This window comes from Drosophila montana, unplaced genomic scaffold (genome assembly GCF_035044405.1).
Source record: "Drosophila montana isolate Dmon_TW-CO22-7 unplaced genomic scaffold, ASM3504440v1 contig_2178_1, whole genome shotgun sequence".
NCBI lineage: Eukaryota > Metazoa > Arthropoda > Insecta > Diptera > Drosophilidae > Drosophila > Drosophila montana.
Window position 1 is genome coordinate 3134438 of NW_026997075.1, and position 14320 is coordinate 3148757.

General features: G+C 41.0%; 2 protein-coding genes and 1 long non-coding RNA gene across 5 annotated transcripts in view; 1 reads left to right on the forward strand and 2 right to left on the reverse strand.

The window, feature by feature from the left end:
* The window catches only part of TwdlX (TweedleX), a 41374-nt gene extending 32505 nt beyond the window's left edge, over positions 1–8869 (reverse strand). Inside the window, exon 1 of the mRNA XM_064680728.1 lies at positions 8797–8869. The gene's annotated coding sequence lies outside the window, so the exon portion shown is untranslated. The remainder of the gene's footprint in view (positions 1–8796) is intronic.
* LOC135427328 (uncharacterized) lies at positions 99–1955 on the forward strand. Of its 3 annotated transcripts, none has more exons than XM_064680789.1 (4): positions 99–258; positions 414–963; positions 1046–1341; positions 1447–1955. In XM_064680789.1, exons 2-4 carry the CDS (start codon positions 458–460, stop codon positions 1584–1586), a joined length of 942 nt encoding a protein of 313 aa, XP_064536859.1. In that variant the 5' UTR covers positions 99–258; positions 414–457; the 3' UTR covers positions 1587–1955. The 3 variants fall into 3 exon arrangements, with proteins under 3 accessions (XP_064536859.1, XP_064536858.1, XP_064536857.1); XM_064680788.1 differs by having other exon boundaries at positions 100–318; XM_064680787.1 differs by having other exon boundaries at positions 101–314.
* Positions 8870–10071: 1202 nt separating the features above from the next.
* Positions 10072–14320, reverse strand: part of LOC135427455 (uncharacterized) — a 68817-nt gene continuing 64568 nt past the window's right edge. The window contains exon 3 of the long non-coding RNA XR_010436052.1: positions 10072–10242. This is a non-coding gene — a long non-coding RNA (uncharacterized LOC135427455). The remainder of the gene's footprint in view (positions 10243–14320) is intronic.

The following is a 14320-nucleotide window of genomic DNA, read 5'->3' on the forward strand; positions in this document are numbered from 1 at the left end:
TGTACGGCGTAACAGTACAAGTATTCACATACATATCCGTCAACGAGCTAACATTAAATTCAGTATTTGTTCGGTATTTACAATATAATTTCGCCTCGCACTCACTTGGGTATTTGCATGATAGCACGCATGCGGTCACACTGCTACATTTTGTTGCACTGCAGCCTCTTTTTAATGTTTTAGTCCAATATTTATGTAAAACAAAACGAGAAGTGCGTAGCACATAAATGTGCATAAGGCAGTTAAATAAATAATCAAGTTGAGTGCGCCAAGCCAATAGCAAGACCGTCGTGCTGGAACACATCGCCCCACTGGCAGGTTCATTAGTCGTATACCATTGTCTGTCATTGTGCAGCGATGAAACAATAAAAACAAAAACGTGCTTACAACGCATTTTACAAATTCTATTGCAGATTGACGAAATTCAACAAGATATTTGAAATACACAGAGAAAGCAATGGACGTCGAGGAAAACTACGAGTCACAAAGCACAACAGAGACGCAGCCGCAGCAGGGACCGCAGCCGCAGATGCAGATGCAGATGCAGATGCAGCAGTCGCAGCAGCAGCTTCCACAGCAGCAACAGCAAATGCAACTGCTGCAAGATATGCAATGCGAGCCGCTGTTTGGCATTACCACAAATACAACAACAACCACAAATCCAATGATGGACACTGGCAACATTGCAATACCGTTGCCAGCGCCGCCTGGGACGAGCCTCGTTCTGTCCGGACCAGTGCCAGCTGTCTCCTCAGCGTTACCAACACCCGCACAAGCAGCGCAGATCAAGGGTCTCGGCGCGGCTCTTCCCACAAACGACTATGATATTGACTCTCTGCTGCTGCAGCAATTCAGTTGCATGGGCACCACAGACCACGAGGATCTGATAAGTCAGTTCCAGAGCCTCATGAATAATCAAATGAATCGCGAGTCGGCTCGTTTTTATTTGGAAATGAGCAACTGGTAAGTGGCCCGTTCAGCTGCTCATATGCAGTTATACCTTACATATATGAATATACATTATATATGTATTTAATATGATTAGGAACTTGCAAACTGCCGTCGGTTGCTATCTGGACTTTTGTAGCCTGCAGTCGTTGCCTTCTATGAAGATTGTGCAGGGCCAGCACGTGAATGCCCAGCAGCAGGCATTCCAGCTGCAGAACGATGGCAACGAACGCTGGCCGAATGGCTGCTATTTAACATCGCCAATACAGACGCAACGCATCAATGTGCCGTCCTTGCGTCCGGGCGAAACTTGTGATATATTGGCTGATCTGATGCCCACACAGCCGGCAATTATGTGGCGCCTGTGCACGCCCAACGGTTGGTACTTTGGCGGTGAGTGGAGGGCTTAGCTGTGTAGGCCGCAACTGAATGATCAGATCAGAGTTTTTTAAATATGTGCACTTCTCCATCTCTCACTGTCTCTCTGCCTTTTGCTAGATGCCATATGGATGATACCGCCCGGCACACAGGCCAGCCAGGATGAGCTACAGCAACGCATGGTGCAGCTGATCACCTCGGACGCGAAACCGGAGGTTTATCCACAGATCAAAATAGTGATAACTGCGCATACACAATGAGAAAGCGCCCACATTTTTATTTAAATGTTCGCGTTGCGCTGCATTTCATTACGAATTGCACATCGTTATTTCAAATTTGAAACTATTTATACTGATTTTGGCTAGCTTCAATTCGGCCTTTGATTCGAATTCAAAACATCCAAAAGAAACAAAACACAAAACTGTATTTTTTTATCGACGCATTTGTAATTCGATTAGCAAACCGAAAATTTCCCGTCGTAAATTTTTTCCAGAATTTGTATGCGCGAAACGGTTCTATGTTTAAGCGACATGGTTTTTTTTTTGCCCCCCTCCTTTTGTCAAACCAATCCTGTAACAAATGTAGATTTAAGTGTTTTATTGAGCGAAAGAAAGAGAAACGAAGAAGAACATGTTTTTTATTATTTGTACGTTTAGGCTGTAGTTATAAGCATCTGACAGTTGCCCCAACTGTTCGGCAAACTAATATTATTTTTTAACTGGGACAATCCTTAGCCCTAACGTTAGTTTAAATTTACTCGTCCGGTTCAAATTTGTTACGATCTCTTAATTCAAAATGTCAAATCGTTTTGGTTGGCTATTGAAACTTGTACTTGTAAAATGTACGTATATAATAAGCAGCAGGCAGCAGCGCCAAGTCCATTAAATATATATATTCCTGACCAGGAGGACAAGCTGAGTCGAGTTCTTTGCCGATTTGCGAAGCCCCTCCCCGTTATTGAGCCATCGATTCCGTCTTCCCTTTTAATACTCTTGTAGAGATTATACGAAATAAGCAACGCACAGAAGGCGACATTTCCGACCCCATAGAGCATATATATTCGTAATGCCTGTCTAGTCTCTTAGTTTAAAAGCAATTATCACAAATCTTTGCATAGGTCTGTCGGTCTGTTGTATGTCGCAATCTGCGGGTCGAACGACTATAAGAAAATTAAGTTCTTGTATGAAGCAATTTGTTGTTTTTCAATGACAAAACATGGCATTTGCGAATTTTAGCATGCTCCCTTACATAAAAGCAAAATCCTATACACAACGGACTAAAATGAGTTTTGGCATGGAAAACTTTTCTGATTTCCAAGATACCACAGCCAAAGTCGACTCCGTATCAAAGAAGTCGTATATAAACATATTTCTACAAGGGTATTCAATCTTTGGCATGCCGAAGATATTTCGAAAACTTGAAAGAGATACGGATACCAATTGTGGAATGTAGTTTCTCGTCTGCCATATTATAGTCTTCCCGTCGTCCCCCGCTACCCAACGTATCGATGTTAACTTCCGTTCTCGTTGTTTTTAAAGGTAAAGTATGTTTAGAATTCGCATTTTAACGACTAGAAAGACATTTTTTAATAATATACATATATACGTATATGACCTGTGCCATATGCAGACTAGGTACATTTCAGATTACAATGCACCAAATAAATATCGCGTTCCAAAAACTTCTACATTCTTTCATTTAATTGGGTTAATTACGTCTTACAGGGTATCTCTTATTGAGCAACCTTCAATTAAGAAGCTTATTATAATAGTTTTCAAAATAGACCTGGATTATATAAGCGCATCAGATAAATTGTTAAGACTAAATGACTATGTTCACTGGGGGCGTGGCAAATTGGTGCATCTATAGCTTCCCAAATTTGGAATAAAGACTGTTGATTGAAGAGCTCCAAGGCGAGCAAATCGATATGTCGCTTGTTTTATATGGATATTGATGGAGCCTTCTGGATGCATTCACACATGGCACATTCACTCGTTCCATTTGGCAGGTGGCAAAATTTCAGTGGAACTCCCATACAAATGAGAAGGGAGCTATCATCTCTCTCTCCTCCTGTCCTCCTCTGTCGAAGCGGGCAATATGAATACTTGTATGCATTTTAATTTGATCACGTTATGTAATCAGATTACAAGTACCGTTACTTATGTATGTTGACTCCCGCCGCCTCCCGCCCCACCCCCGGCCCCTGTTCCGCGCTCAATGCTCATTTTTGCATGAAAAATTATAATTGAGTCAAAAATGCAAAGCACACACACACACGCACATATGGGTATGTGTGTGTGTGTTTGTGTGTGTGTGTGTGTCAGCGCGTGCGTTGGGCACGGAAATGAAATGCATTGAAACGGAAAAGAAATTATAATCCGTAGTCCTTCAGAAAAGCAACAACAACAACAACAACGACGCAGCTCGCTTTTGACTTGAATTACAAATGGCGCCCATGCCACACGCGGGAGTCCTGTTGCTGGCCGGGGGGTGGTCGGAGAGGGGGGAGTGGGGGGGGGGGGGCGTGCCGCTGATGTCATAGACAATCAAATCAAAAGGCGTCAAAGCGTATGTCCTATATCATCATAATGCATGCCATCTCATTTTCACCCGCACGACAAGCAACTGACTTCATATGGAGGAATAGGACGACGACGACGACGACGACGACGACGACGATGGCGATGGCGACGCCATTTCCGTTTCCGCCCCCACCCCGCCACTTCAATGAAAACAAGCCTGCCAAACGTTTCATATAATAACGTTGTAAAATTGCATTTGCCTATCCAACAAAAACAACATCAACAAATAAGAGCTTTCTAGTCGGGTGTAACCGACGGGCAGATACCCCGCATCCAGAGGCGCAATAAACTTCAAACTTGCTTCCGCTGTTCTGCTTCTTCTTCCCTTAGTGTTAATTGCAAGATATTAATATATGTTACGGAGCATAAATATGGCGAAAAAGTGCAATACTCGGGAACTCTGTATACTATACGAGAGTCTAAATACTCAATTTGCTGTGTCCAGCTCTTAAAAGCTTCGCGCAAAAACAAGCGTTGATTTCGATTTGCATCGGTTTCATGAAAACCGGGCATGTTATCGAAAATTTGCAAGTCGCTTGATCTAAGCGGGCAATTGAAATAACGAGGTACCAAATTTGAGGTGCCTAGCTCTGATAGTTCCCGAGATAGAAGAGTTCAGACAGACGGACAGACAGACAGACGGACATGGCCAGATCGACTCGGCTATGGGTGCTGATCAAGAATATATATACATATATACTTTATGGGTCCGAAGAAGCATTCTTCTGTCTTACATTACATTTGCACAACATCAATATGCCTCTTATACGCATTTTCAATGGGTATAATAACAACATTTCCATATTCATTCACGTTGTTGTTTCGGTTGCTTTAAAATTCAGATTATGATTTGATTTCCCAGCAACACAGCAGCAGCAGCAGCAGCAGTCATCTTTGCCTCCACGTGCCCTCCAGTCATCAAGTTGCTTAGTTTGTTTGGGGGCCTGGAGCCGTCTGCCTGGCACGGGCCTATTTGTTATTCATAGATTGGGAATTACAGGCATCCATTGGCAATTGTCAGCATCTTTTACACTCGCACTCGCACAGCGATAGGCACGTGTTGATGTCAACTTGTTACATGACCAACTGGGGTCCAATTAATTGTTTGTTTTGCTCATCCTCGTGTCAACCTTGCATCACTCGAGCGGAAAATGGGCAGGACGGGCGGCTAGCTGAGGAATGGGCAATTGCATTGCTTGCCGGGCGTGGCCTTTGCGACTGTACAACAACTTTGAAACTAAGTTAAATAAATAAAGCTTGCTACTTAGCATAACTAGTCTTCCCGTTTCCTTTTCTCAATCGGCTTTTGCAGAATCCTTCAGCCTGCCCTGTTGATCATCTAGAAGACGATCGAACCAGACTTGAATATTCCGACTTGGTTGCGAAAGGAATCAATTGATGCCAGCAAAGTAATAGCGAGTGTTACCCGGCTTTGCACGTGTCGCCTTCTCCAATTGTGTTTCTTCAAGTTTCCTACATAAATTCCCTGCTCTTGTGAAATTTAATCCATCCAACTGAACTCTTGAGATTAATCAAATTACACTTCACGTCGATCTTCTCAAACGAGTTTAAAGACGATCGGTGCACGATAAGCTTGCACTTATCTAAGCTTCTTTATAAGTTTCGCCTTGCTCTTACGGGTTTGGCTGTGCGTTCATCAATCGCGCTGTCAGTCAGCTAATCAGGACAAGCAGTGTTAAATATATATATTTATCCTACTTTTGAGGCCCTGATTCTCAAGTATTAATGGCCTGATAACTGCTAGATAATCTTCTAGAGGCTGCTCTGCAGTCCCATGATTCTCTTTTATGCTCCCGAATTCTTATTGTTAGCAAGACTGTGATCATTGAAAGAGAGTTATTTCCCCATGTTCAAGGAATCATCTCTTCGACTTCAGTTTATCTTTAGAGACTGCCAGTAATCGAGAGTGATTGTCCACTAGTTTCTCTAAGGTCCTTAGCAAAGAGGATGTGAGTATCGTTCGCCTCTCGGTTGGTTAAAACAAACGGAGTTTTGCATTTAAAACTTGAAAGGTAGAACCTATGTGCCGTTCAAAGCTGTTCCTGTTTTATTCTTCCTGCAATCGACAATGAAATAAACCATGTATTAAGACAATGAGAATTGCCAGTCTGTCATAGCGGAAATCTGACTCTCATTATATTCATTGCTCTCCCAGTTTCTTCATCATCTTCATTAACAATTTTATTTCTCTTCGTCGCTCTAACTTTAAATAAAACTGTCGCCTTCTCGAAGACTCTCTCTCTCTCTCTCTCTCTCTCTCTCTCTCTCTGTCTTTTTAAGTCTTTCTCTTTGATCCTTACTCTCTCTCACTTTCATACACTGTCTTTCTCTTTTTTTATAGTTTTCTTCTTTACTCCGCTACTTGCTATGTTTACTTTTTTCTCTCTCTCTCGATTACTTTCTTGCTCTTTATTTTTCACCAACTCTCTTTTTAGCGTGCTCTCGTCATATCTGTTCCCTGTTGCTCTTACATTTTACTCCCACTCTTAGTTGTTTTGCCGCTGCCCCTTAATGCTAACATTCTTTATACGTTACCTGAATGCATGAAAATCGCGTAGAAGGGCGATCTGTATAAGGGAGAGGGGGAGGGAGAGAGAGAGAGGGAGAAATGGAGTGAAATAAATTATTTGAAATCGCGTATGGCATGTGCTCCACTCTGTGGCTAATCTCTTGACATGATCCTAGTCTGGCCGCGGGCATGATCGTTCTGGTTGGTGGGCAAATGCCAGGCACTCCGGGGCACATTAAATGCTAAAAACAATGGCAGACAGTTTGACGCTGTTGGGCAGCAGTTGAGCAACTTGGCAACTTTGGCAACGTGGCAACTTTGGCAAGTTGCAGTGCTGCAGTTGTCCAGCTGTCCAGTTCGGTGGTCGATTTTTATGAGCGCCGTCGTTGACAGCTTAAAAGTCTTTTAGCATGGAAAATATTGTCGAGTGGAGGCTTTTGTTGTTGTTGTTGTTGTTGTTGCTGTTGCTGTTGTGGTTGCTGTTAAGCAAAACTTTGACTTTTGATGTGTTCTGGCGATAAGATTTTGAGCGAGTGCTGCGATTTATGCCCCTGCCCCGTAGCAGCAGCAGCAGCAACAGTTTGCGGCCAAAAGCGTTGCACTTTTAACTTATCTGTTGCATGTGACAATCAACTCATTTTAGTGGGTGGCATGGCGGGTTGGCGTGTGTGTATCTCTCTGTGTGTGTGTATGTGTGTGTGTCCTCTTAGGATTGCTGAGGGGAGTTCGCTGTTGCTGTTGTCGTTGTCATTTGGCCATAATTAGCACTGCTTGACGCGTTTTATGCGCATTTTAAGTGCAATTCTCCAGTCCAAGCTGTAAATTAATTTCACAAATTGTGCAGCGAATGTGGCGATTGCGGCGATTTAGTGCGGCGATAAATATCAACTCGATTCATTTAAGCATGAGTGAGAGCAAAAGAGAAAGAGAGAGAGCGAGATCGAACGGTTATCTTTTTATGAGCCATCTCTCCTTTAACCTAATCTTCATTTGCATTTGTTGTGCGCGTTTGCCTTTGCGTTTATATTGTCGCCTTTTAAACAAACATGATTTTGTACTTTAATTCTCTTTATGACATATTTAAATTGTGCTAATTTTATTTCTATTTGTTGCATGTGACAATTGACTCATTTAAGTGGGTGGCATGGCGGCTTGAAGTGTGTGTGTGTGAGTGTCCTGTTCGACGCGCTTTTAAAAGCTGTAAATTAATTTCACAAATTATGCAGCGAATTTTGGGCGATTGCGGCGAATAAGTGCAGAGATAAATACCAACTCGATTAAATTCTATGCAGTTCGCCCTATCTGTGCGTGCCTGCATGAGTGAGAGCAAAAGAGATCAAGAGAGCGAAGCAGTTGTTATTTATTGAGCATCTCTCTTTAACCCAATCTTCATTTGCATTTGTTGTTGTCCGTTTTGTGTTTGCGTTTATATTGTCGCATTTTAAACTAACATGATTTTGTACTTCTATTTTATGCCATATTTAAATTGATTTTATTTGATTTCTATTTGTTTCTTGTCTGTCATGCGATTCAATTTTAATGCATCCCCATCTATCGTATCTATCGGGTTTTATATGTATGCATATGGCCACAGAGCGCGCAAAATTAGCATACAACCTGGAACATTTATCGCCTTCAACTCAGCGTCTGATACCGTTGTTGCTGTTGTTGCTGCTGTTGTTATTGGTGTTGTTGCTGGTGTTGTTGTTGCTGTTGTTGTTGCTGGTTTTGCTGTCATTGGTCACGGCCCATTTGGCTGATAGAGAAGAGGAGCGAACAAAGAGCCGAAGAGATGTGAACAACTTTGTGTGTGTGTGTGGCTTTGCTTTTGTTATTGCTGTTAAGGTTTGTACGATTTTGTCTTCGGCTTTGTTGGCCGCTCTTTGTTTTGTCATCGTGATATATAACTAGCGATAAGACACATCCAAATCGCCCCCAACGCACCCATAAATAATTTACAAAATGTGAAGAAAGTAAAAAAAAAATAGAAACAAGCTTTTGGCCCATGGGCAGTGCTTGAATATTAATTTGGAGTCAATGTAGCACCCAATGTTAGTTAACATACCCTTATGAGCCATCCCTTAAGTGATTACTAGTAAATAATTTGAAAATAATTTCGCTTCCGAATATCTAGCTGAAAATTCACTCAGTCTATATATTGAACAGATTATTCCTATCTTTTACTTATGCATTTTTGGGGAACAATAAAAATATTTATGAACAGAGAAATATAATAAAGTTTCAACGAAATTGACGGAATAACTTCGACATATAGTACATTACTTATTGCCTTATCAAATATATTTGTAGGTTTACTTATATATTACGATATATTTAAATATATTTAAATATACTTACCCAGAATTCACATACACGGAAGAATTTGTTTTTGGCATTGATGAGTGGGAGCGTATTGACTCTTTTACCATCCTAAAAAAAAGAGAGCGGGTTAGAGAAAAAGCAGGTGAAAAAGAACTGAATCAAATAAGTCAGACATGCAGACAGAGAGAGAGAGAGAGAGAGAGAGAGAGAGAGAGAGAGAGAGAGAGAGAGAGAGAGAGAGAGAGAGAGAGAGAGAGAGAGAGAGAGAGAGAGAGAGAGAGAGAGAGATAAAGAAAGAAAGAGAGAGAGAGCGACAGAGAGAGACATTTGGAGAGTCAGAGAAAGAAAGAGAGAGAGGGAGAGCGAGAGAGAGAGGGAGAGGGGAAGAGAGAGAGACACAGAGAGAGAGAGAGAGAGAGAGAGAGAGAGAGAGAGAGAGAGAGAGGGAGGGTAAAAGTACAAGAGAGTAACTTTGTGTAAAATTAACAGCGGGTACCCAGTTTATTCAATTGCCGCCAACACAATTTGTTAAAATCAAAGCATTGCAACTGCCAGGCTTACTTGAATTCATGAGAATTGCATAGAAAGGAATCGCTTCAATACATATGTACATAGATGCATGAATACATCCATATGCACATGCATACATAAGTACATATATCCATACATATTAGCACATATACATACATACGAACGTGCATACATGCATACATACATAAATACATACATACATACATGCTTACAAACTTACATACACACATACTTACATAATATACATACTAACATACATACATACGTAAGTATCTACATGCATACATATATAAGTACATACATGCAAACACGCATGCATACGCATATACTTACATACGTACGAATATACATACATACACACATATGTACAGACATGCATACATACATACAGATATACATACATACAGATATACATACATACAGATATACATACATACAGATATACAGACTTAAGTCGGAGATCTTGACGAAGAACTAAAAATAAATTTAAACTTATTATATGTTAATTAATAAGTTGAAATGTGGATTAATAACATAATTATCATAAATCATAAAGGGATCTACCCTTATATCTATATATACATATATATATATATCTATATCTATATATATATATATATCTATATCTATATACATATATATATATATCTATATCTATATCTATCTATATGTATATACATATATATATATATCTATATCTATATCTATCTATATGTATATCTATATCTATATTAACACAGCTTATCTTACCAGATTGAAAGGCAACAATTTGTAGCTCATTATAGTTCAATCCCATGAAATGTCCATAATTTGTCATTTGCAGTTTTTACTAGATCTGATATTCTATTCGACATAGAGATGGACGGATATGCCATTAATATAATGATATATATATACATGTATCGTCAACATTATACCTCGTTTTTAATGGGTCTAGGGTTTACGGAATATCTGAAATGCAGAAGAAATCAAATTTAATTAACGAATTCGTAAGTTTCATTAGGCGCGTTTGTTTCTAACGAGGGTCAATATTGGGCAAACGTCAATAATGTTAAATATTAATGCAATAAGTTGCTCACCAACAACAAATATAACAGCAACAACACAACAACAACAACAATAACAAACATCGAATATTGATGAAAAGAGCCGCGCACGCGGATAAAAACGCAGACGCGACATTGCGTGATAAACATTTCTCAATGGGCATCGGAATTACGGGGAATGGGGATGGGGAGAAGGGGTATTCCGATATATATATATATAGATAGTTGTGGATGAAGAATGGTTTTGGGGGACGCTGTCCGAGACTCTGGCCGAAAATGAAATGACATGACGTGTTGTTATTAAGCCGAATCCAAAAACCGAAAACAAAAAACAGAAAACAGGAAAACGCAGAGCGCGATTTTGTATGAATGAAATCACGTACGGGGAGGGTTTGCTTTGGTACGTTTGGATTTGGGTTAGGGACTGGCACCTAGATCTGAAAGCTGAATCTCGACTCTGGACAGCCACACCCCGACGACGTCGTCGTCATCATCGTCGTCGTCGTCGTCGTCGTCGTCGGCGGCGGCGGCGGCGGCGGCGGCTTCAAGGCGATTAGCAAAAAGCGGTAAATGTTGTGTTAAACCTCAATTAAGAAGCGGCCGATTCGAGTTCTCCAAACAGAACCGACAACAGGATGTTAACTTGGGCAATTTGAATTCGCTTTGACTGACGCCACACGCCAGGCCAAAGTCTCGAAATTTACGAGCTTAGGGCTGGATACAGCTCACAGCTCCCAGCTCCCAGCGCCCAGCGCCCAGATCTCAGCTCCCAGATCGCGGATCGCGGCGTTGACAGAGATCTAAATGATCTTCCAGCCTGGTGGCAGCGCACGCAACGGCAACGGCGCCTGGCAGGAGCAGGAGGAGCTGCCCTCCTCATCTGATGCTGCTGCTGCTGCTGCTTCGGTCTGTTAAGTGCTTTTTAATTTGTTTGTGTTGAAACGTTTCCCCTCGAATTGCTCTTGCCCCTCACAACACCACACTCCACCCTGAGCGCTTTTATCGGGAATCAGGCGAGCTGAGTGCAATTACGACACCTTCAAAGCCTAGCCATGCCCATCCCAAAGCCACTTAAGCGCATCCCCTGGGGGTTGCACGCCCACCGCCAGCCATCAGTGGATGGTGGGCGGTGGGCGGTGGATGGTGGGTGCTGGTTATGCTGGCTTTTGCGATTGGGCTCTGTTACCTCTGCCGGCAACGTTGACTGAGCGCCAAGACCTAATTAAAATAACTTGGTCAACGGTGTGAAAATTACACGCAACTAACCAAGCATCAATCGCTATGCCCCTGCCCCTGCCCCTGTCCCTTGTCTGCCTGATATGCCACCACATTAATGGCCAGTTGGGCATTTGGTGGCCACTTTAATGAGTCCACGCAATCAGTGGCCACCACTCGCAGCCGCCTTCTGCCTCTGCGCCGCCAGCGTCTGTCTGTCACGTTTGCACATCATGTGTCACTTTTAATGTCTTTTTAAATAACTTGTGGGACGAGTGTGAACATTTTCTCACTCATTTTTTTTTTGCTTCTTTTCGTTGTTTATTTTAATTTTTTTTTAATTTTTAATGAACTTCCATTGCGGCTGTGTATTAATTTTCGCCTCGTTGCTGGCTGAGCTCCTATTGGATGAACAGGAGAGAGACAGAAGTGCCGTTAGCCGTTAATGAGAGTCACCCACAAAATGGCGGCCTGCATTGGAAGAAAGGCGCTAACCAAAAAAGTTGCTGTGCATTTTATGGTGGAGTTGGGCGCGAGAAATGCTCCCTTGAATATGGCGATGTATGTACATACATATGTATCGGTCAATTGAATCGATTTCCACCTGTTCCTTAAATGGACTTTCCGAAATGTGTGAAACACGTCTCCATTTGAATTTTTGCAAATATCTATGAAAATTATGTAAATAGTCTGATGGTTAACGAAATCGTATTGTATAAAGTTTTCCTCTTTTATTTGTGTGGGATGTATTTTAAAAAACTTCAGCTTCTTATCACTTACGACTTAGGCTAAGAGGTAATTATCAATCAATCAGTCAATTAGTGAGGGCAGAAATATATTTGAAGTAATATTTAAACTTTTATAAACAAGATTGATGAGTCTTAAGGTACATGAAATGTTTATAATAACAGCTTCAGTGCATTTTAAACTGAAGTTAAAAGAGGAGATTTAAATGTTGGTCAAGTTTGGCATAAGAACTAAATATATAACATAAAATAAAATATCATAATGTCTTGCTAAGCTCAGAAACAATTTATTATTATTTTAATTATTAGAATAAATTTCTCATTATTGCACTTTTTTTTTGGAGCGTTACCCTAGTAAGTTAATTTTAAGGATTTTCAGTTATCAGATATCAGTTCTGAAACTAGGAAAAGGGGGATCTTTTTTTTTGGAAGGGTGATTCCCTTGAAGACATATTTTCTAAAAGTGTTTTAGCATTATGAAAATATACTAGCGCTTTATATGGGCGATTGTCAAGAGGTCCCGGATATCCCTCCTAGATATTACTCAGAAAAGATACCAAAACCTGATTCATGTCATGTGGCGACGCGGTTATTGAAAAAAGGGCTTATTTGACGAAATATTAAAAATCAAGACAAGATATAACCAAATTAAAGCCCCTAAGATTTCATTATGATCGAAGGCTATTTAATGGCTAGCTACACGGGGCATGTCCTTCGTTTTAACGTCGGTATTGTGCAGAATTTATAGTTCTATCTCAGTGGGAGAGGATGCGTCTACGGGCGGGTGAAAGGGTTAGGCGCCCCACAGATTCCTTGTAGACTTCTACAGTGTTATATAGGAATTTTTTAGACTTGTACAAAATTATTCAATAAAACACAACCAATATCATGACCAACTGCATTTTTTTTTAAATTGATAAATTGATTTTCTACTTCAATTTTTGTTGAATAATCTTATACTCACGTTAATAAAGTAAATTTCTTAACTAAATTTCTTTTAATATCTTATTTAAATTAAATTGGATTTAAATGTATTTTTTGTTTAGTTTTTGGAATACATTGGATGCACTAATATTAATTTTGCCGCAACTGTGCATACATACATACATACATAGATAGGAACAACTGTGTTTATTTGTATTGGAATGCATTCCTCTCAGACTGCTCCTTCAAACCTAATTATTAGATTCAGCTTGTTGGACGAAAACACAATCAGACTGTAACAACTGTGGGTCAATACGCACAGTATGTAAATATATGCATAGTGCACGCATATGACAATCTGTATGCAAAGCAATAATAAGATGTGCTCCGCAACGACAATATCATCAGTAACAACAGCGCCAATTGTAGTCATTTGTAATGAAGCCATTTTGAAAAGTAACAACAACATCGACAACAACGGCAAAAACAGCATCCACACAAACAAAAACAACTGCAGTTGCCTGAAGCGAACTCCATCATCAAAACAAAAGCAACAACAACAACAGTAGCAGCAGCAGAGACAGCATCGGCATCGGCATCAGCATCCGCCCCGAGCGCCTGGCCACTGCCCTCTCTCGATACCCTTGCGCCCCCCACCCTAACTCCATCGCAAGCTCCGCCAGGCCACCTTTACTCTTATATTATGTACCCGATCCAGTTGCCAGAGTCATTCACTTGCACATTAGGCAGCAAATTGACATCGATACTAAACAACTACTACACCCAAACTATACATGCTCTCTAAGTGCGAGAGCGAGAGAGAGGCCAACAGCGTGAGAGGGAGCGAGCGAATAAGAGAGGGCATCATTTAACTGCTGCCAATTTACTGTTTAAATGCCAAACAAAAAGTGTTAACAAGCGCAAAAATAACAAAAGACACCAACACACGCACGCACACACACGCAAACACACACACACACAAAAGAGCCTGGCATCCAGACAGCCCCTTTGGCGCAACAGTCTTGACATGTGTTAGAGCAAGCACGCTATATAACTGTGGTGAGACCAAGACGGGCAAGAGTGCGTGAGTTGTCTCTC